This window comes from Cornus florida, unplaced genomic scaffold, assembly GCF_030987335.1.
Source record: "Cornus florida cultivar Cherokee Brave unplaced genomic scaffold, ASM3098733v1 CherokeeBrave_3.0.0_Hap2_Chr02, whole genome shotgun sequence".
NCBI classification, from domain to species: Eukaryota; Viridiplantae; Streptophyta; class Magnoliopsida; order Cornales; family Cornaceae; genus Cornus; species Cornus florida.
This window is the reverse complement of record NW_026775572.1, coordinates 45,778,410-45,803,196: the sequence shown is the minus strand read 5'-3', so window position 1 is coordinate 45,803,196 and position 24,787 is coordinate 45,778,410. Positions and strand designations below refer to the sequence as shown.

General features: G+C 33.9%; 1 protein-coding gene across 2 annotated transcripts; it reads left to right on the top strand.

The window, feature by feature from the left end:
- Positions 1–3,674: 3,674 nt before the first annotated feature.
- On the top strand, positions 3,675–6,542 carry LOC132294871 (F-box/kelch-repeat protein SKIP11-like). 2 transcript variants are annotated; one of them, XM_059792882.1, is made up of 3 exons: positions 3,675–3,990; positions 4,754–4,911; positions 4,993–6,542. In XM_059792882.1, exons 2-3 carry the CDS (start codon positions 4,756–4,758, stop codon positions 6,121–6,123), a joined length of 1,287 nt encoding a protein of 428 aa, XP_059648865.1. In that variant the 5' UTR covers positions 3,675–3,990; positions 4,754–4,755; the 3' UTR covers positions 6,124–6,542. The 2 variants fall into 2 exon arrangements, with proteins under 2 accessions (XP_059648865.1, XP_059648864.1); XM_059792881.1 differs by having other exon boundaries at positions 3,677–3,990; positions 4,754–6,542.
- The last annotated feature ends 18,245 nt before the right edge of the window (positions 6,543–24,787 follow it).

The window sequence follows — 24,787 nt, the reverse complement described above, 5'->3', positions numbered from 1 at the left end:
CAGATCCGGCGACGGTTGACAGTGAAGCAACAGCGATTTGACAGTCAAGGTGCAGCGGTTCGTTGCCGTTTGAAGAGTCGCCGACAAGCAGCGGTTCACGGCAATTCAGATCCGGTGATGACAAATCGCCGGCAGCGGCAAACAACAGTTCCATTGTAGGCAGCAGTTCGGTTCGATAGCGTCGGCGTCAGTTGGAGAGCAGCATCAGCGTCGTCGGTTGGAGACAGCGACGGCTATGGCCATTCGGCGGTTCTGAGATGGCCGCAGCGTCGTCGGCGGCGGTTGAACAGCAGTGAAGGTCCGGCGATGGCTATGGTTTGTGATAGCAGCGAGTATAGGTCTGTGTCTGGATATGGTGAATGTATGGGTCTGTGTATGGGTATGTGAATGTGAATTTATGTGTATATGTATGGGTCTGGTGTTGGAATGTATGTATATAGGTCTATGAATTTCAAAGATAAATTCAAAGAGATTCAAAGAATACGATTCAATGATGGCTCTGATATCATCTTCAAATTCAGAGAAAGAATATGAAAATCAAAACTCAATTCAATATTATTCATGATGGTGTTACATTCAATTTATAGAGTAATATCTAGCTAAAATAGGTAACTAAATATACAATAATTGGGAAACTAATTACCTACCAATTAGCCCTAAATCACGGAGAAAATAATTCAATCATATAGCTGTACAATAGGTAAAATCTCAACAAAAGCAGTAATTAATGAATCATGGAGCAACATTGATCCCAACAATGCCAACTTTGATGATGTTCATGCCAGCTGAACAGACCAAGAAAGCCGATCTACGCACCAAATCAGTCCACTGATAAAAAAGGAATCTCATTAAATCAGCAAGCAACCAAATTTTATATAAATATTAAACATAACATCAACAGACAAGAGTATTAAATTTTATGATAAGTAAGGTTAGTGTTACTCATACGGTCATACCTGAATCAGTAAGGAGGTTAGTGTTATCTTTGAAATTAGAGGAGAAGTCATATTATTTAGGCAATCTACAAAAGAGGTAAGTGAAATTATCCCAATAAAGGAATAGTGCATACTTCTTTTCTTTTTTTCTTTTTTATTTATTATTATTTTTTTTTTTGGTGATCTTCTTACTCACCTAATTACGTTATTAAACCATTTTCGTTTTTGTAAATTTTATACGAAAAAGTTGAATATTTTCCTGTGCATTTAGATAAGAAAAATAAATGGAGTGTGTTAGTCTTGTAAAATGTTATAGTATCTCCAACCGTTGTATATATATTTTTGTGTAAATCTGATGTGTTAGAATAGATTTACATAAAAAATTTTGTACTACCTATTTTTAACTTCAACGGTTGTTTTATACCTTTTGTGTAAAAAAATATCCCCATAACAACTAACCACGTGTCATACCCAAGGCCCTATATAACTTTTACAAACTTATTTGATTTATTTACTTTTTCGGGATTAAACCTCACATTCCAATCCTTCTCAATTAGGAAAAAAATAATAATTTCCCCCTATAATTCATTTTCTACAGAAACAAAAAATATGCAACAACAATTGCGATTGAATTGATTAATCACAATAATAATAATAATAATAATAATAATAATAATAATAATTTGTATAACTGTATCAAACAACAATATATAAAATCGTGATTAAAATATATATCTAATTTTTGGTTAGTAAATATTTATCTCATTAAGAATCAAATGTGAAAGACTAAAAAATCTAAAAAAACCTTAGAATCTACAATGATTATTACAGAAGATAAGATGAAATGAAAGTGATAAATCAAACTATTTTTATTAAAAAAAAATAAAATAAAATAAGAGATGGTCGAACGGTTCTTACGTTGTCAACAATTGCAGATTCTTCTCTATGACGCTCTAAAAGTGAGAGACAAAGAGGGGTAAAGGAATGAGGGAGACAAAGAGAATCGAGAGTGGGAAAGGAGAAGGAGAGAGAAAATATGCTTACGTGGCTGTGTAAAATACACAATTCTTTTACACATTGGTGATGTGGCAGTGTATTTTAACAGACAGCTGAAGATGAAAAAAATTTATAAATCATATGTGACAGTGCATATTTTACACAAAAATTTTTTTTAACAGACCGCTGGAAATGCTCTTAGATTGGTAGAGGGTTTCATCTCACAATCTTTCTGGATGGGAAAGTTAATGGTCATATGCAGTAATACTTAACAACTTAAAATTTTGAGTTAGAAGGGAAGCGTCCTGCCCATTACAGTTAATATCAGAGTTAAATTCAATCTTTGATTCAGTGTTACGCCAAGTGCCCACTAAAAGGAGTCCAAACCCCACCTCGGTAAGCAGGATGGTCCGACCACGATTGAGAAAGAATGCATCCGCTGAAAGAATCCAAGCCCCACTTGAGTTGTCCGATCATGGGTGGAGAAAATCTTAGGGTTTTCATCTCACATTGGATCCAAATAGAAAAATTAATATATCTATTTTAAAGAGAAAAAAGAAAGGTATAGGTTTTTTTTTTATTTTTAAATAATAATAATAATAAGGCATAGTGATAAGAAAAAAAACATCCAATTCGGGCCTTACCGGGTTTGTAACCCTGAAAACAATTTTCCGTTCACACAAAACTGAAAATAAAAAACTGTACAAAATTTTTACTTAGTTCAGTTTTATGAAAATTCAGTTATAAAAAGACCTATTTTCAAATAACTGTCTTTTATTATTTTTTAAAAATTATTTTTAAAATTATAAATCAAGCAAACTCATTTTTTTTACTTGAGAGGCAAATAGGATAGCACCAAAACTAATCTTATTATAGTGATAAGAAAAAGAACATCAAATTGTTTTTCCCTTCCCTTCTCATTTCTAAATCTAAGACCACTCTGCTATCTTTTTCTCTCTTTCTGTTCCTCCTTCCAAATCCCAATCAATGGGTAATAAATAATATATATTTTTTCTTCTTTTCTTTCCGACGGTGTCTCTTTACAATTACATAAATTTTTTTTTTTTGTTAATTCGGGATTCCAACACTCAACCTCTAAAAATATGAGATAAATATAGACATTTAATACGGATACAACAATGATATAATAAAGTTCAATTTTTGAACACAATAGAAGTACATCTAAAAATAAATCATATAAAATATTTATAAATAAATAAAAATTATTTTTAATTGATTTTATCTTATTATCATGACTATAATAGCTAATTAAAACCTTGAAAATAGATGGTGTTATCTATGTTTTCTAAAATTTTATATATTTTTTAAATTAATTACACTAGAACGCGGTTTTTCTAAAAAGATATTTACAACCTGCCCACAGAATTCTAAAAATGCATTGTGATTATATCATTAAATATATAAATTTCATAACACTAATTAAAATATTTAAATTTATAATCACGTCAAACAACTGTTTATCCGTGTACGAACCGAGTAATTGACCCGACGAGAAATTCCCATTGGGTATGGAAACCGAAGAAGTCCTTTTATTTTTCACACGTGTGAGAACAGCCTATCACCGGTTACCGGTCGCCACTTTGGAACGTCGACTACGGCGAACCTCTTAGTAGTCCAAAGCTGTGTGCGGGGTCCACCACCTCCTCCTCCTCCACCACCACCACCTTCCTCCCCTCTCTCTCTCACTACAAAACAAATACATGTGCTAATATATATATATATATATACACCCACACACATATAGATATACAGCTATATATGTGAACATAAATTGTATAGTACACCAAAAAAAAAAAAAAAAAAATTTATAGAGAGAGAGATAAAGGACGCCCCCAAAGCCCAAACCAAAGCCTGCCCAATTTCTGCACAGAGAATCGAAAGTATGTCTTAGTGCCAGAACCGCGAAGAACAGAAACTGCAGAGACATATATATATCTAGAGAGAGAGAGAGAGCGAAGAGAGAGAGAGAGAGACAGAAAAAGAGATTGGTTGTGCATATAGTTCCAATCAACAAGTCCTCTTTCTTCCTATCCAATCCGTAAGTCCCCTGTATTATTGCTCGCTTTTTCTTTTTCTCTCTCTCTTTTTCCTCTTCTTTCTCGCGTGGGAAAATGCTGTAGAAAATCTTTCTCATCCATAACGTAACCAATCGTTAACAGATCTAGTTTAATTATTGTTATTACTGAAAACTGAAAGCTTAGTTTTGATTCGATTGTTTTTGAAATTTGATTCATTTTCGGAAGATCTGGTTTGGCGAACTTTGTTGTTTGGTGATTTGACACAGACCTGTTTGATCAAAAGCATAGTTTTGATGGTGATTTACATTCTGGGTTATTTTCATTGTTGAAAATTTTGACGATTTGAGACGCGTCTAGACTTGTTCAGTTAGTATACAATTAATTGAAAGATTGATTTTTTTTAATACCCAATTGATAAGGATCAGTATTCTTTCGATTCAGATCTTTGGGCGTTACAGATATAGTCAAAACGTTAGGTTTTTGTCATAATTATCTTCATTCCGTTTCTGGGTTTGCTTTTTTTCTTGAAAAAAAAAATTGAAGTCAACAATTTGGGGTTCTAAAACTTCTCTATGTTTTATTTATAAAAAAAAGGATTTTTTTTTTCCATATCTGAATAGGTTTTTATTTTTTATTTTTTTTTATGTTTGACAAAGTTTTTGGGGATTTGGGGGCTCTTGCTATTCATTTTTGGCAGTGGATTTCGGTTTGGTGAGGAAGAAAAAAGGATTTGAATCAGTTTGAGTTCCTAAATTTGCTTCTTTTTTGGATTGAACAATTTAGACATGTTGGAAGACCGACGCTGTGTGCTTTCGAGGGGCTATCGGAGGACCTGTGAACGTGAAGACGATTGGGCTTGCATGAATTACGAGCTAGGAAAATTTGATGCTAAGAAAAATGGCAAGAGGCAATTAGAAATTGATGGGGATGAAGAAGTTTGTGTAAGGAAGTTGTCCAAGCAATCTGATGATTGTGAAAGATTGGACTTAACACTAACATTGTTTGACATTTCTGTGTCCCAGGCAGACCAATCTGCTAAGCAGCATCAAGCTGGGGATACTTCAGATTCGGGTTCCCTTATCCATCAAATTGGCTGGGACAACTCAATTAGCTGTCTCAGTCGTTGCTCCAGGTCCGATTATGGTTCTATAGCATCTTTGAATCGGAGCTTCCGCTCTGTAATTCGTAGCAGTGAGCTCTATAGACTGAGACGGGAGAATGGTGTGATTGAACACTGGGTTTATTTTTCTTGTCGCCTCATTGAGTGGGAGGCTTTTGATCCAAATCGGCGCCGCTGGATGCGCCTGCCAATGATGGCCTCCAACGAAAGCTTTAAGTGTTCAGACAAGGAGTCCCTGGCTGTTGGCACTCAGCTTCTTTTATTCGGAAAAGAGTTGATGTCCCATGACATGTCCCATGTCATGTCCCCTGTCATATACAAATATTGTATATTGACAAACACTTGGTCATCTGGAATGAGGATGAATGCTCCAAGATGCTTGTTTGGGTCTGCCAGCCTTGGGGAGATTGCTATTTTAGCTGGTGGTTGTGATTCAGATGGTAACATCCTGAGCTCTGCAGAGCTTTATAATTCCGAGAAGGGAACTTGGAAGACATTACCAAGCATGCATAAACCACGAAAGATGTGTTCTGCGGTGTTTATGGATAATAAGTTTTATGTGATTGGGGGAATAGGAGGAAGCGAATCAAAGTGTCTTACGTGTGGAGAGGAGTTTAATTTGGAAACAAATAGTTGGACCGAGATCCCTAACATGTCTCCTGTACGGACTGGTGTAGCCAGGGAATTCGACGTGCCTGCTACAGCAGAGGCACCTCCTCTGGTTGCTGTTGTACGCAATGAATTGTATGCAGCTGATTATGCAGACATGGAACTAAGGAAGTACGAAAAGGAAAGGAAAATATGGGTCACTGTAGGGGGATTGCCTGAACGGGCAGGTTCCATGAATGGTTGGGGCTTGGCATTTAGGGCATGTGGAGATCAGCTTATTGTTATTGGTGGACCTAGGGCTGTGGGTGAAGGGTATATAGAAGTGAATTCATGGGTCCCAACTGAAGGCCCTCCAGAGTGGAACGTGCTTGCCCAGAAGCAATCTGGTAACTTTGTCTATAATTGTGCTGTGATGGGATGCTGAAGATTTGGAGTTTGGTGGTTCAGTGTGCACTATTATGGTGCCTTTCGCTGAACGGGATCTACAACAGATTGTTTTCTTCATCAAGCACATGATTCTTGCTAATGGGTAATTTGTCCCAACTCTTCTCTTCTTTCTTCTTTTCCTTTCCTTTATTTTCTTCTTCTTCTTTTTTTTTTTTTTCCTATGAGTGGAGAATGATGGGGGATAAAAATCAGACTCTACTCAAGTTTCAACATGATGTTTTTAGTAAAGAGGTCTTGAGAATATGTCTAGAACATTTATGTATGTTCTCTTCAGTTGTATTTGCATCTTTCCCCATGTTCAGTGACATGAGAATTTTCAGAGGTGGGCATTATGTATCACAGAGATAGGTTTAATAATTTGAAGTACCAATACATTTGTAGGTTGTGGTTAGTGTTTGCTGAAGGTTTTTTTATCCCCAACAATCATAAAGTTCTTCATATAGTTTTGTAATTCATAAATTTTTTTGGCATTCACTTGATGAAAAAAAAAAAAAATGTCTTGAGTTTTTCCTGTTGGAACATGGGATATGTATTGAATACATTTATAGCTGCAATTTTTTATGGGCTATACCGAGCTTCTCTTTTTAACTTCGTCTGTACCCAGGAGCTTATTTTGTTTTCTGTATTTGTACTTCCTGGTTGCACAGATTTAGATTGTTATGTTTTCTATTGTTATTATCAGAAAAGTTACTATATTATTAGTTGATTGTTTGCTTCTAATCTTTTATTCCCCCTTTTAATTTGATTTGTCAAGTACCTTTCGGATTATATTTTCATGAGGCTGCACAGAGTTCAATCATTGATTACCCCATGCGAGAAAGTTTTAGGCTAAGACAGGTAATTTGTACTCATGACAATGCTAAGATATGATAGTTGACAATAAAAGGGCATCCTAGTTAGTAAAGTTATGGAAATAGCAGCTATATTATTTTGCATGATTAGTAGCCAATTCCATGGAGTTTACCTGGTTGTGTTTATATCATCATCCTTTAAAGTGCACAAATTAGGTACTTTAGGATTGAATTTTTATATTTATTAGTTTTATCTATTTTTGTTGGCACTTGTATATCAAGTAAACTATTGGAGTTTCCTTTATAATTTCAGATTTAGCCACATTGAGATTAGGTTAATTTTGCTCATAACATAAAATTGCTATAAATTCAGGGGTGAAAAATTGCTATAATAATGCTATCACTAATAATATTGGCGGAAAATGAGTATTGTTATTGTGGTTAATATACATATATGTATAAAAATCTTCTCTTTTTAGAAAAAGAAAATATGCAACGTTTCTTTTTTTTTTTTTTTCTTTTATTATTTTTTTTTCATATATTGGTGTGCTTGCTCATGTTTACAGTGCAAGTGCACGTGTTATTGAGAAAATACATGATTAAAACTCTAAATATACTAGTAATTTTAAAATTTTGTTTGCTTTGGATGATTGAAAAGGGAGGCCAAAGAAGGAAAAAAAGAAGCGAATTTTGGAAATAAATTGGCATTTCTCCCATTCCTAGCTAATTGAAAGATATTTCTAGTGCCATCTCTTAAATCAGAAAACATTATAAGTAGTATATAATTCACAACTCGATGAGTGGTTCCCCAACTTTTTGAGTTGACTAAATAAATAATGTTCTCTGTATAAGGTCATAAATTCAATTAAAGCTCATGCTATCATATATTTTCTAAGTATCTCGACCTATGTTAGTTTCTGTCTTCCCCTTCTCCTTGCATGATTCTGAATAAGGATCATTTTAGTTTTCCTAATTGGTGCGGTTATTCGTAGTTGTTGTACATGACCAAAATATTTTAATTGGTCTTCTCTCTTTTTACCAGCAACTGGTGCTACTTCAACCATCTTATTAATGTACTCACTAGTTATTTGATCCTTTTTTTTTAATCTTGCCGTACATTCATATCAACATTGGTTTCTTAACTGTTCAACATTTGGCCTTGTAAAGTATGGCTAGTCTAATAATTGTTTTATAAAATTTGCCTTTCAATTTTGGAGGTAGACACTGATTTCACAATATGCCAAAAATACTCCATTTGAACTCATTTTGCTTTTATTCTAGGATGAGCTTCATCTCCAATTTCTCATTCTTTACATAATAGGGTCTACATAATGAAAATATTCGCGTTGTGGTATTTCTCGACCTTCGATTTTCATATATCCCCCCTTCTATTTTTAGTTTTATTAGACTTGCATTCCATATGAGGGTGAGACTTAACTCAATGGTAAGGTTGCTCCATTTTGACGTGACGGTCACAGGTTTGAAATAAGAAATAGGCTCTCCACATTTGGATTTAAGGCTGCATATATCTGACCCTCCTAGGCCCTGTAATGGCGGGAGCCTTGTACACCTGGTTAGTCTTTAGACTTGTATTCCACATATTCAAATCTCTAGTTTAGCACTTATCCCTATTATAGTTTTATCAATCAAATCAAAATAATATTATCAAGATTTAGCATATTTGATAAAATCCTACTTGATATTAAGTCTCATCTTGGATATGTTTTGTTAATAAAGATATGGACTTAATGCTGATCCTTGATATAATCCTACTAGAATCGAAATTCGCTTGTTTCTCCCAAGTTTGTCTTACTGTGGTCAGAATTTTGTTTTACGTATTCTTTCATGCGGCAATATATCTAACTTATATGTAACTTCATTTTTTATTTTATTTAAAACTTACATAATATATTCTAGGGACCCTATCATTGGCCGTTTGAAGATTGTTCTTCTTCTTTCCGTGTCTTTTCATTATTTTTTTGGTTATAAATAGCTTCAATTGTTGATCTTTGTGGCATAAGTCCAAATTGATTGTTGACACTATAATTTCACACCTTAGTTTTTTTGGTTGCCAAAAGAAGGGGTGAATGTTAGGTGTTGCAAGGTCATGCGAGCATTGAAAATCTAGGGGCAAACCTGTCTCTACTTTCAGATGCAACTAACTGGTTATATCGAAGAGGGGGAGGACAGGGATGTTGGGTCGGATAGAGTGGGGGAGACAAACAGTTAATGTTGGATAATATTGTTGATTGATTAACTGGTATAGGATATTGGCAAAATGAACTAGATATTGGATGAATGTTTGGATTGAACAATGGGATTGAGTGAGGAATAACTATATGTTGTCCCTTTCATTTCTCGTCCTTGGAGCAGAATGACATAGTTAAGAATACATTTTTTTTTTTTTTTACTTATCAGTAGATGTCATTGTGGGGATAGACTAATTCTGGGGTTAAACATATGATGAATGCAATAGTGGTTTGCATAGATATAGCTGTATGAGAAGTTTATTTAAAGAGTCATTTTTAGTTCAGTGGTGTGTTTGATATGTTCATGTTTATATTATACAACACAAATGTTTTCTAAACTATCACTTCATGAAGAGTACCAGAGAATATTAGTTGTAAGCAAAGGTTCATGCTTGCTGAAAAAGTAGTTGAAATTTCAGTTTGTCTATAAATTCCATCTCCCTTCAATATGAAATCTTGAATCGGGAAATGTGCAGAGGAAATATTTTTGGGGAGTGAAATAGAGTAACCAATGGGGTGTCATGTCCTATTTGTCAATTGTGGTTAATTAACTAATTTTGAAGTGTCCATGAAGCAGTCTTCTTATCATCTCAGAATTTAAATAGGTAACAGTCGGTGATATTCGCTGAGTTAATTTATTTAAATGTCTTCATAAAATCACCAATGAAAATTACAATACTTTTCAAATCTGGCTGCTTATTACATTAGCTTAATATGCTGCACATTCTCGGTGCTTTTGCTGGTCTTTATACCAAGGATCTGTGCTTTATTTTCTTACTTTGTGGCTTATTTTGTTGTACTTTTCACTTGTTTTAATGTAATCTTTGCAACTTTGCATGATATGAAATATATTGTATGTTTTTGCTCATTGGTTGTATTGATAATGCATTTATTTGACGCTTCAATTTGTCTATTCTATATTGTTAGAATGTCATATAAACTCTTTTCCTCTGGATTACGCTGATAAAGCTCCAATAGCACCTCTATAAATGCATGGATATGAGGTACCGAGCTTGTATTCTGAAAACTGCAACTTGCTCATCTATAGCATTGCCTTTGTGTTTTTGTACTTTGGTCATTATTTCTGCTTGTTTAAGAGAATGAGTTCTATAGAATTTACTGGGAACAAAATATTGTTGGTGGACTCAATTTGGTTCTCAGGAAAAACTAAGTGAATGAAAATGCCGCTTTTTATTTTTTTATTTTTTTATAATGAATCCTGGTTAAATTCATGAAAGTGAGTGACTGAGATGTTATACATTTTTCAAAGATCTATAAAGCCAAAAAGGGAAATGGCACATCCGGAAGAAAAAACCGCGCAGGTGGTAGAAAATTTTTGTTGTTATTGCCTGCTGGTACTTCAAGGTCTGTCTGCAAATTGTTTTCACATTTTTAACAAATTAATTTAGCTCCACTCTGATATGTTTGGTAACCAAACTTGTTCTTTCTGCAGCTGTTCTATCTTCTGACATAGGCCTTTCTTTTTCTTAATTTTGTCTTGAGAATTTATTAAGCTTACAATACCAATTAAGGGGAAAAAAAATGGTATCATACTATTTTCTGTTTTATTTATGAGTTTGCTGGGAATACTAGCATATCCATTATATATCGCATTTAGGTATCCCAGTTCTGTTTTCCATGGTCTCATTTTCTCTCTCATGTTTCGATACATTTTTTTTTTTTTTTTTTTCTTTTTTATAGTGCATTGAATAATCTAGTTTTAGTATGCATGATAATTCTTTTTTTCTTTTCTGGTGCATTGAATAATCTAGTTTTTGTATGTCAATATTATGAATCAAGTTGATGGAGAAATAGTGTTTGCATTTTCTTACTGTGAGTGGTTAGGTTACATACTTACATGTGAGAGTGTGTCCTCTTAACTGCACATTCACTTGGATCTGTGTGGGTTGCTCTCCAAGTCACGGAATGCTTCTAAACGGGTGTCATTCTCATGCTCTGCGCATGCTCTTGCTGCCGACCTCACTATGTGTGACTTAGATTCTGTCACTTTTGTGCTCTCGATCCCAGTTCTGCACCCACTCTATGTGACTCAGGTTGCTCTTGTGGTAAACTGATGATCATCTACTTGTCATTAGAACAAATTGCAGATCTAGGATCCCTAGATATCATTGTATATTAAACCTTTCTATGTTGGCAAGTAGAGTGTAGACTGTACAGCACTACAAAAAAAGAAAGAAAGAAGAAGGGCATATTCCCTTTACAGCCAGAGAGCAAAGAGCATATGCTGTCACAAAAGAAGGAAACAGCAAAATATGGAAGCACAAAAGTCAAACAGAAGGTTGGGCTACCTTCAAAAAAACAAAAGTCAAGAACATTGGCTTTAGAAATCCCCCATTCCTCTGTTACACCTGTACATTTTCTTTTTTTCCCGGGAAGCTAAAGGTAGACGCGCACCCTTACAATATTGCCTTTAACATAATTAGAAACATCTTTTTGTAGAGGCGAGAGATTATACCATTTGAGCTAATGCGATTACTATTGTTGAGAGTCCTCTCTTTAGCTATTACAGTCTTGAACTCATATATTCGTACACTGAAGCAGGCATGGGAAAAGTGTGTGTGTGTGTGTTTGTGTATATATATATATATATTGGAGTAACACAAATTGTAAGAGGAAGACAAAAGTCTATAGATTGATTGGGGTTATGATCTTAAATAGAGCCGAATAGAAATATAGAATTCAAGTAACCTAGCGGACTCTAAGAAGTTGGGGAAAACGGCTTCATTTTTCTTCTTGTGGTGGTGGTGGTGTAATCAAGTGGTGGTCTAGATTTTTAATTGAGTAACAAACCATTTCTCATTTGGGCCTTTAGGGTGTGTTAGCTATCAGTATAATTCACAATTCTGATGGTGTCTCTTTGGGTTTTTGGGATGTGTTCTAAGTCACATAAAGCGGGAGCATGAGAGCGGCTAAATTATGTCATAAATAGTGAGGAATTGAGCGAAAATGCATGCAGAGCGGGAGCGCACTTAAAGCGTAAGAGTAATACCTATTGAGAAGGATTGTGTGACTTAGCCGTGTGTTAACTTCTCAAGTTTTTGTTTGGGATATTAATAAAAACTCTTTAAATTTATTCAAGATAATAGGATAATAGAAACTATCATTGGGGTTATACTTATATTCAAAATATACGAAAATTGGCGGCCAGGGTCCAAATGTTCTTCTGCAAACTTCTTGTTTTTATTTCTTCCTTTCTTTCTTATGCAAACTTTCCATTTATAACCATTAGGTCCATTAGTAGGTAACCATTAACAACGGTTTCGAAATACTAATAATAATAAATAAAAAATTGGACCACAGATGTCATATTAATTTTCTTTGTAATTGCTTACATAGTTTAGTCTGCATTCTCACATTTAATAAATGCATGATCTAGTTGTATTAAATTTAATTTTGAGTGAATAGAACTGAACTTCACTTATTCCTTGCAGTGAGAATCTGTTTAATTTTTTTTTTGTTAAACAAGACCATTTTAGCATCAATTTAGCAATTAAAAGTTTAGGATTTAAAATTGGGCTCTTAAACTTCAACTCTCAATTTTCATTTTTATATCATGTATAAATTGGTGGACTAATTTTCAGTTTTATATAATATATTAACATAACTGAGTCCTGAAATCTACCCGTCACCTTCAACCAAAACTTTGAGAAATTATTAGATGGTTCTGGACCGTTGATGCTTAGTGGACTAGTTAAATACATATTCTCGGATTGAGAAAATTGTCGCACAAGAATATATTAAAATATTTCAAAGTATCATGATCAAAGAATTGTTATTGAAGTCCATCAAGTATCAAATAGACCAGAATTATTGAATAATTTCTCCAATACTTCGTTGCTGCATAATTGAATTCCATACAAATCTTGATTCTCTGCAACAAAGCATCTAACCAAAAATTCTGAATAAATGCTCGGGAGTTTTTGACTAATCATAGCTTTACACCATAGTTTGTGTTTCACAACGTCAACTGAGGCTTACACAACCTGAACCTCACTTATATATGCACACAGCCGCGCGCACACACACATATATATACACACACACTTACATAACCTGATGTCATTATAATTCAAACATAATCCTAATTTGGGAGTTCTAATGCAAATTAGAGATTTACAATAATGTTCTGTCAATTCTCTCCTTTGTTCTAGGCTCTCTCTCTCTCTTCTCCTATTTTATCTTCTAAAAATTTACTTTGCTAGGAAAAAAAATTACACGTGGCTACAAACTCGCATGCCATATCATTCATGATATTATATCATGAAAAGCTTTCATGATGTTTATCATTTCTCATATAAAAATAATAAAAAAATTGGAGTGTACCCATTTTTGTATCTTATCACGCACTTAAAGTATAACATTTGTGCAAATAAATCCTAATTACACGTTTAAGGTAAAATTTGACTAAAATGCCCTCACCAAGACATTTTATAAGTTCATATATAAAAAATATAATGGCTTTGTGAAATGACCAAAGAAGGCACAACCTATATATATATATATATATATATATATATATATATATATACCTCTGTTCCATATTAATAGTCCACTATCTCATTTTTAGATTTTCCTAATTAGTTATCCATTTTGAAAAGTAAAAAGCAAATAAGTCTTATCTTTCAATCATTGTCCTTTATATTTTCAAAAAACTTTAAACTTGGTAACTATACATATCTAAACTAAAAAGGACAAGTTGGTAATTTTAGAAAGGGGTCAATGCATTAATTGCATGTCCATTATTCCCTTAAAAACTCCAATTTCTAAACATGGGCCAATGGAGTCGTTCCACCACGAACTGCTCGCGTTCCTTGCCTCCGGCAGCATAATATTCGATGTCGACGACCTCGTTTCACTTCCACTGAAAAAGGACCACATCTCCAAGTACTTCCTTCCCATCGCTAACGTATTCTGGTACGGCGATTAATGAGAAGTAAACGGCAATTACGACACCATATCATGGCTATCGCCAACAAAACTCAATCTTCGCTGAGAAAACACTCTCTAACTAGATTACAATCATCCCCTTTTCATACTAATCATAATATACATTGTTGCTATATATATAAACACACACACATATATATACATAAACATATAAAGGTCGTTGTTGATAAAAAGAAGAGAAAGAATGGTCGCCATTTCCAACGATTGTGGGTCGTCGGACCTTGATGTGCGAGAAACTTTCATTCTCTGGTTCGCGAAAACTGATCCTAGCAAGGGCTGGGATCTGATGTGATTGCACCCAGATTGAAGCGACCTAACCTACCGAGAAAAAGGATACTTACACAAAAACCCCTTCGAAAATTTCAGAAGAGTAAAAGGGAACAGTTGGCATTACAACGTTATTTTATGTCATATTTCTACAAAAAAATAATTTGAGGGGTGTTTTCGCCGAAGGTCCGAATCGTTAGCCGGGTCCTTACCCGAACCCGAGATCGACTAAGGGTACAACCATCATTTCATAAGTCAACACGAAGCATGAACCTCATCCATAAGTCTACAACTCTTCCAAACCAACCAACATCACCAGAAGAACTCAATGTAAGGAAAAGAGAGAGGATCGGCCGGCTGATAGCCATATGTCAGCCCGCTAAAAGCTTAAAGGTCGATCGGCTGACCTACGGCGTCGACCAGCTGAAACGGTTCTCAAAACTACATGCTTTCGGGACTTTGAAAATTTATTTCTCGGTCGGCTGATGAGGTTTGTCGGCCGGTCGAAACACTACTTCCAGAGACCCAACTCTCTGGAACACCTAAAACATGTATTGTCGGTCAGTTGATGCTCCTTGGCAGTCAGCCGACAGGCCCAGGAATGCTGCTAGCTGCAGCTGAAAGCACATGAGAACAAGGTTCGTTGAGAACCAAACCTGATTTATATCCACATCCGAATTCACGGTAACAAAATAAACATTATACTCTTTCAACATGCACACCAATATCTTCTCCAAATTATTACATCATTTTCCATTCAAAGCATGATATAGACATAGTGCCAATTATATTAAATACAGTCATAACTTCCTAGTTATAATACATAGTTACACTTCACAAAACGAATATATTTACAATGGTGGGCTTTACAAAAGAATGGGATCACATATACAAAAGACGACAAAATAACTCCTAGTCCATCAAGTATGTAGTGGATTTTCTTCCGCCACTTCCTTTCCATGCCCTAAAAAATGTTAATAATGAAATAGGGTGAACCAACCGCTTAGTAGGAAGTGTCTAAGACACACCTCTTACGACCTCGTGAATCCACGTAAAGAATAGAGCACAAGTGAACAGGATCATGCCTCAGGAATTAAATAAAAGCAATAACAACATTTACAAGTACTTAAACAAGTCATCCAATGTAATACCCCTAATTTTAAAAGGATAGTCTCGGTATTTATTTATTTATTTTAATTGTATTTTTAATTATTTAATTGATTATTTGACTAATTACTTATGTGTTTAAACGAATTAGGTATTACTTGATTATTTGATTTTGTGTCTATGTATTATTTGTATTTGTCTGTGCGTTAATTGTTTAATTAGATTATGTGCTTAAATGGTGTTTTGATTAATCGTAAATTAAATATTTTCTTTTCTTTTATTATTTTATTTTATTTTTCTTTTATGGTTATGGTTAGTAGTAATGGGCCAACCAATTGGGTCCTATGGACTACTTGGATAGGAGGTTGGATGTGTATGGATTATTACCCATGGATAGTTGTGTATGTATATATATAGATATATATTATGTACATATATAAAAAGGAAAGTAATTTATTAATTACTTTTATGGTAACTTGGGTAATAATATTTAATCTGATGTATATGTTTTATATTTAAATAATAAAAATATACATAGATTTGATACGTGTTATATTTTAAGTTACTTTATAATATTATGGTAACTTAAGTATTATTGGATAATCCATTAATAAATAATGGAATGTATATAATTTATTTATTTAATAAACATATACATAAATTATATACATAACATATTTTACTTACCTTTTTAATATTTTAATATATATTTTTTTAAGTTGACCTTGGATTGGAAAAAAGGTTAGGGTTATTTTATTTAGCATATAAATATATAGCTATAGGTTGTAAAAGGGGGCTAGAAATATTCACGTGATATATTCTTGAGAGAGAGATAGAGTTAGAGAGGAAATGAGGAAAAAAACCCTGTAGAGAGAAGATCAAGGAAGAAAAAGTTTAACTTTTGATCCGAAAGTTTAAGGCAAGTTCTTCTTCTATCTCTTTCCCTTTGGTTCGTGTTTCTGTACATGCCTAGGAAATTCCAGAATTTATTAAACACATAAAATTAAATAATTATGCATGTTTAATTGGATTAGAACATAGGTTTTATGAAATTGGTTCATATCTGTTCTTGTGTTATTAATTGATAAATGCATGATTTTGATTTGATTTCCGATGTGAATTTTTATATGTTTAAATTATGTATTTTTCATATCTGTGGAATGATGGAACGTAGAAACATGCCTAGGATTCCTGAACATTAAATAGGAACTAGGTTTGGGTTTAAATAAATTTAAATATACTCAATCATAATGATGCTTGCTATTTGAATGTTTTAAACAAACGAATAGATTTAATCTTTTAAAATGTTTTAGCAATTGAGATTAAATGTGTAGGATGAATTGGATACGGAGAATGCTTATTTGATGGTATAATAAAATATCATCATGTATAAGATTCAGTTTGTGTAGGACATATGATATAGGAAGCTTAAATAAATAATAAGTTATTCCTATTTTGTGATAACTTGATATCATATTATCATAGTTATTTCTGGATTGTTTGATGTATTTCCTTAATCGTTACATCAATTGTTAGATTGTGTGGTTTAATGCACCGGTATGGGACGGTGGCATTCTAGGGACGGATTAACTTATCAGTTAAGTCCTACCTATTTTATATAAGGGAATGGATTAACTAAAATGTTAAGTCCTACTTATATTCAAGTCAGGTCAGCTGAACAAGTTGAATGACTTATGGAGGATTGATTTATTATATAAGAGAATGGATTAACTAAAATGTTAAGTCCTACTTATATTCAAGTCAGGTCAGCTGAACAAGTTGAATGACTTATGAAGGATTAATTTATACTCGATAGGATAGTTACTAAATTATATATATATATAAATATGGTGCCATGATATGAGCTTGAATCTCAGGATCAGTTGTTAGGGCACGTATATCGCCAGGGATGTGTAGCTAGATATAGTGTAGTTGTGTACCCTGGTAGGTATAAGTACTCATGCCCACTATATGTGCGTTTTGCATGTTGCATACTATTCAGGTTGAGACAATCTTATAGTCTAGTGAGGTTCCTTTAGTGTGTATATATATATATATACAGACTACTAGTTACTGTTGGATTGACTAGGATGTATACGTGTATCGGATCTCTGCTTGGACTGTAGTAGAGTAGAACTTGTTTGTGGGCTTGACCCACCATTATTTTTCAGGTGTTCGTCAGGAATAGAGGTTGTTCATGCTAAGCAGAGATCAGTCTACTTCATTCTTCCGATGCTATATCGGAGTTCCTTTATGATTCAGTTTCCTGATTTAGACCGTTATTGTTGTCATTTGTTTAGTTTAAATTTTCTAGGGATCCACACAGTATGGATTCCCGAGTTGTATTTTGGAGGATCAGTTGTATCAGAAGAGTTTATTAATTAATGGAAATATACTCTGAGGTTTATTATTAGATTATCATTTTAGTTTCTTATCAGCATTTTATTTATTCTGCTTTATTCTTTTGTATTCTGTGTTCGTTTATTATCAATTTGTTTTGATATCCTCGGGTATTCGGGCGTAGGCCTGGCCAACCCGCATTCGGATATCCGGGGGTATCACAGTTGGTATCATAGCACTCCAGGTTCAAGTATCCTTCAGAGTATCTTTCGTTATGTGACTTCCACGTTGCGTCTCTTAAAACTTAGAGCCCATATTAGGATTCGTTGTACTCTATTTACGGTTTGTTAGGAGGAGCTGATGTCAATTGTATTTTGTAGTAATAGAATGGTTGGCACTAGGAAAAGGATGGGTTCAAGGCGAAAGCGATAAAGACCCAAAGGAGTACGTTATCGATTTCGTTGCTAGAAGGCAGTGTTAGGGATTAATGGTTTAGGTTCGTTTGGCATTACTTTAAAAGTATAAGCCATGGAAGGATTTAGGTGTACGTGATAGGTCACCGCATATCGGGGCCAACACGACTTCAGTTGATCTTAAAAAGGAGACAAGCGAGGAGTAGGAGCCGAAGAGGATCCTAATGGAGAAGATTTATGTGTATCCAATAGAGAGGGTACTAAATCTTGAAGATGGATGATCGCGCGAAGTGATCTGAATTGCTAATAGTATAGCGAATGTTACTAGTAGAATTGGGCTAGATCAATCAACAAATAATGAAACTTTCTTATCATCTCTAAAAGAGGTATATAAGAAGTATTGTTTAGGAGTTTGGGGATCGGATGTGTTCTTATCAAAATGAAATATATAATTTTTAAATCACATACAAGAGGGCATTGATGTTATGTTGTGACGTTCTAATTTGCTTTAAAAAGCCAAGTTAGACAGTTTACATTCCGCATATAAGAAGGATGAGGGTTAAGCCCTTAGTATTTGCTTAGGCAAATATTTGTGTTTTTAAGCTATGTTTTAAAGGATATGTTATCGAGGTTGGTTGATTATTTACGAAACTATAAAAGGAAATTTTGAAACAATCTAGTAAGGTTGATTTCAAAGGAGACTTTCTTTTCTAGAAAGAACGATGTCTTAAGTAGGAGTATATTTGGTTCTATTGTGTTTATCATATGTGTTTTATTTTTATTTTTTGTTAATTACTCGGGATTTGGTATGTGGTTTAGTTGGGGACACAAGTGTGTGATCAACCAACTATTGTTTTAATAACATGGAGTAATAGCGCTATTTACGCTAGATTTGTGAGCACACAGTCGTAGGATTTGGTAGATACACATAAATCTAGCTAATCTATTGGAGCTGGACATGTGTCATTATGGTGTGTTTTGGGATGGGATAGTTAAACCATCATTACGAGTCAAACAATCTAGAACGATTAGTTTGATATACTTTACGTTAGGTATGGATTTGTATCATATTACAACGCAATGATATTGGTGATTGTTAATGTTTCGGTATGTGTGAGGTAGTGGTAAATAAAGATCACTGTAATGCCATGATGATATATCAGAGGTGCTAGATTTGTTGAACATCTTCTTGGAAATTTCAGAAGTTGTTACCAAATCGGAAGGAGGATTTAGTACTGGATTAAGTACTTATTGGAATGACACCGAGTAAGGATAGGAGATTGAATAAATATTCATCAGTAAATTCTTAATCAAGAATTTTAGGAGGAATTTGCTGGTGTTGCACATGGAGGAGAAAACTAAGTCTCTTCATTTCCATAAATAATATGGAATTATTTTTTTTTAAGTCACAATTTGCAACAATTAGCTGTTGCAAGGAAATTGATGACTTATGTAAAGGATGGAAAGATTTTATATTCTTTTGAAGTTAGACAAAGAAGTAGGATTGTCATTAACTTGTCTTAAAGAAACAGGGTGTGTCAAAGACAAGATGGTGAGACCAAATACTTATATAAAGATGAGGTGCAGGGTATGTGTGGAAAGGTCTTAGTTTGTTGACTTTTGTTGAGTTAAGTCATAGTTGACTATTGATAAATGGAATTACCGATTGATTTTCAATATCGGCAAGTTTATCACGGATCAGTGGTGGATAGATTTAGTTACAGAATTCGCTTTTGAAGATGCTTCAATTTAAACGGTGGTATAGACGAAAACTGGTGGTACCAGACTAACGGTACTTTCTATAGACAAATTGGATGGAGGATGCACAGACTGAGTTTCATAATTTTTAGTTCTTCATGCTGGTGGAAACATGATGCTTCACGATAGGAAGGAGAAGGGACATAGTGATTTATCTCCAAGTCTAATATTTATTAGATAGTAGAAATGGACCATCAAAGATCACTAGATCCTTTGTAGCCATTTCCTATACTAAAGTGGAAATGAGAGAGCATTTTACGGATTTAGTTGCGGGATTTCTGATTTTACACAAGGGTCAGGATTCTGGATGGGATATTGGTTGACTGATACATTAGGTCAGCTTGATTCTTGTCTATTTCGAACTGGTAGGATTTCAATTCATACGAATATAATGTATCACGAGACGGTTTAGATAGATTACAATGGTGATTCACAGTTTATATCAAGTTCCGTCTGGTGGAAGTAATGATATAAATGGATGTTCTCAACAAACGATATAATATTTAAATCTTTCGGTTAGTTGTTGAGTTATCAGATGCATTTATAGCAAGTGTAATAATAACACTTGTTATTACTACGGTAGTTGAGAATGTCAACTTTGAATATTGGAGCTGACCTTGGAGACGGTATTACCTTACTCGGATGGAGTTTAAGGTACTCGAGGAGGATTTAGTAGTTTCTGTAAATAGTGATATGACGATCGGGCGACTTAGCTAGAAAGTTTATAAATTTTCTCAATGTGCTCAGACGGTTAGAATGTACATCATGACATTAAATGTCGGTTTTGGTGAACGGATACGGATAAGGATGCATATATAATTGCCCTAAGTGTAAAACCTGCTACAAAGGTGGAAAGTTGATCATCGGATATCGTAGGAATCTTTAGCCACTTCCTATAACAAAAATGGAGGTTAAACTAAACAGGAGTGACGGTCGGTGGGAAGGATAGACATTCATTTGGAATTTCAAATTTCCATATGGAATCCGAGTGATGGATTGAAAAAGATCGCTTGAGGATATAAATTTGAGTGATGCTTATTTTAGAACTTCATATTAGTTCTATAGTTCAGTGATAGTGGTGTTATAGCATGTAGATGTCCATATTAGTGGATGCAAAGTGCTATTTCGAAGGAGCTTTATGAAGATTTTGGAGTAGCAGCTCTACTTCATATTTATAGACGGAAGAATTCGACCATAAAGGATATGTTTGAGGCGTATATCCTAGATTTTCATGGACAGTTGGAAGTGTTTACTTCACTTGTCGGAATTTTATCTGTGATATTGTTGGCATAAGGAGGTTAGTGTGACAACTTTGGAGGTTTTGTATCTTGCACAATGCATATCTCTCATTTGTTGGTTGGAAATGGAAGTATGGGTTGTATAATCAGACCTTGACTTCATTTAAAAATATGTCGGAAATAGATACTTCCCTTTGTATTGAACTGCACGCGGTTGGGAGGCGATTGTGGGATGTTGTAAATAGTTGAACTCGTATACTAGAGTTTTTATATCAGGTAGTAGTTGGCTCGTTCGATTTTCCATGTAGGAAGAAAGACGATTTTTGGAGAAAGGTCAATTTTACTTATTACATTGACTTTTAGAGGATTGTGTTTCGCAATTGAGACAGTCGCCTTTGAATTAGCATTGCCAAATTATTAGCGTTGGGTGTATAGGAGTTTGTGCGTATATTCTATGACACTTTGAGGTATGTAGATCATTCCCTTGTCTACATGGGAGGATTACGTTGTTATTTGATACAACCTACGCATCGTATGATTATTGTGTTTCTTAAAATATAGGACTCCTGTATACCATTTGGTATATTTGAGTTAAGTAGAGCCCTTATAGTGAGGTTGCGTCTACTTGGAAATAGGAGGATGTTTTTCGCTCACAGTTTCCAAGCATAATGGAAGAAAGTAAATGCGAATTCCGAGGACGGAATTCCTTTTGTTAGGGGGGAAGAATGTAATACTCCTAATTTTAAAAGGATAGTCTCGGTATTTATTTATTTGTTTTAATTGTATTTTTAATTATTTAATTGATTATTTGACTAATTACTTATGTGTTTAAATGAATTAGGTATTACTTGATTATTTAATTTTGTGTCTATGTATTTGTCTATGTGTCAATTGTTTAATTAGATTATGTGCTTAAATGGTGTTTTGATTAATGGTAAATTAAATATTTTCTTTTCTTTTATTATTTTATTTTATTTTTCTTTTATGGTTATGGTTAGTAGTAATGGGCCAACCAATTGGGTCCCATAGACTACTTGGATAGGAGGTTGGATATGTATGGATTATTACCCATGGATAGTTATGTATGTATATATATAGATATATATTATATACATATATAAAAAGGAAAGTAATTTATTAATTACTTTTATGGTAACTTGGGTAATAATATTTAATCTGATGTATATGTTTTATATTTAAATAATAAAAATATACATAGATTTGATACGTGTTATATTTTAAGTTACTTTATAATATTATGGTAACTTAAGTATTATTGGATAATCCATTAATAAATAATGGAATGTATATAATTTATTTATTTAATAAACATATACATAAATTATATACGTAACATATTTTACTTACCTTTTTAATATTTTAATATATATTTTTTTAAGTTGACCTTGGATTGGAAAAAAGGTTAGGGTTATTTTATTTAGCATATAAATATATAGCTATAGGTTGTAAAAGGGGGCTAGAAATATTCACGTTATATATTCTAGAGAAAGAGAGAGTTAGAGAGGGAAGGAGGAAAAAAACCCTATAGAGAGAAGATCAAGGAAGAAGAAGTTTAACTTTCGATCCGAAAGTTTAAGGCAAGTTCTTCTTCTATCTCTTTCCCTTTGGTTCGTGTTTCTGTACATGTCTAGGAAATTCCAGGATTTATTAAACACATAAAATTAAATAATTATGTATGTTTAATTGGATTAGAATATAGGTTTTATGAAATTGGTTCATATCTGTTCTTGTGTTATTAATTGATAAATGCATGATTTTGATTTGATTTCCGATGTGAATTTTTATATGTTTAAATTATGTATTTTTCATATCTGTGGAATGATGGAACGTAAAAACATGCCTAGGATTCCTGAACATTAAATAGGAACTAGGTTTGGGTTTAAATAAATTTAAATAGACTCAATTATAATGATGCTTGCTATTTGAATGTTTTAAACAAACGAATAGATTTAATCTTTTAAAATGTTTTAACAATTGAGATTAAATGTGTATGATGAATTGGATATGGAGAATGCTTATTTGACGGTATAATAAAATATCATCATGTATAAGATTCAGTTTATGTAGGACATATGATATAGGAAGTTTAAATAAATAATAAGTCATTCCTATTTTGTGATAACTTGATATCATATTATTATAGTTATTTCTGGATTGTTTGATGTATTTCCTTAATCGTTATATCAATTGTTAGATTGTGTGGTTTAATGCACCGGTATGGGACGGTGGCATTCTAGGGACGGATTAACTTATCAGTTAAGTCCTACCTATTTTATATAAGGGAATGGATTAACTAAAATGTTAAGTCCTACTTATATTCAAGTCAGGTCAGCTGAACAAGTTGAATGACTTATGGAGGATTAATTTATACTGGATAGGATGGTTACTAAATTATATATATTTTAATATGGTGCCATGATATGAGCTTGAGTCTCAGGATCAGTGGTTAGGGCGCGTATATCGCCAGGGATGTGTAGCTAGATATAGTGTAGTTGTGTACCCTGGTAGGTATAGGTACTCATGCCCACTATATGTGGGTTTTGCATGTTGTCTACTATTCAGGTTGAGACAATCCTATAGTCTAGTGAGGTTCCTTTAGTATGTATATATATATATATAGACCACTAGTTACTGTTGGATTGACTAGGATGTATACGTGTATCGGATCTCTACTTGGACTGTAGTAGAGTAGAACTTGTTTGTGAGCCTGACCCACCATTATTTTTCAGGTGTTCGTCAGGAGTAGAGGTTGGTTCGTGCTAAACAGGGATCAGTCTACTTCATTCTTCCGATGCTACATAGGAGTTCCTTTATGATTCAGTTTCTTGATTTAGACCATTATTGTTGTCATTTGTTTAGTTTAAATTTTCTAGGGATCCACACAGTATGAATTCCCGAGTTGTATTTTGGAGGATCAGTTGTATCAGAAGAGTTTATTAATTAATGAAAATATATTCTAAGGTTTATTATTAGATTATCATTTTAGTTTCTTGTCAGCATTTTATTTATTCTTCTTTATTCTTTTGTACTCTATGTTCGTTTATTATCAATTTGTTTTGATATCCTCGGGTATTCAGGCTTGGGCCTGGCCAACCCGCATTCGGATAACCAGGGGTATCACATCCAACTACCAAGTGTGCAACATATGCCAATGAAATACCATGCCATGCAATGTCGCTCTCCATTTCCGAAACAATACCGTTTCACCTTTCCAAATCGTTAATGTAATCCGACCTAAGGTGATTCCAAGGCATCACAAGAGGAGGATTGACTAACTATCCACGACCACAAGGCAACTCCAAGGCGTCGTATCCGGCCTAGGTAGCTCAACCACGCTAGGGTCTTTCCTTAGTCCCCTCTAGACCACACTAACGCAGCAGACCACTAGGTAACTCTTAGGCGTCCGGTTTTCGCAAACACTTTTCGAAAACTTTTCCCAAAAATAATTTCATTTGTTTTTAAAACACTTTTCCCCTTTTTCTTCCCAAT

What these genes read in the sequence shown, in the direction of transcription:
- LOC132294871 (XM_059792881.1), top strand. Translation starts at nt 4,756, where the DNA reads ATGTTGGAAGACCGACGCTGTGTGCTTTCGAGGGGCTATCGGAGGACC.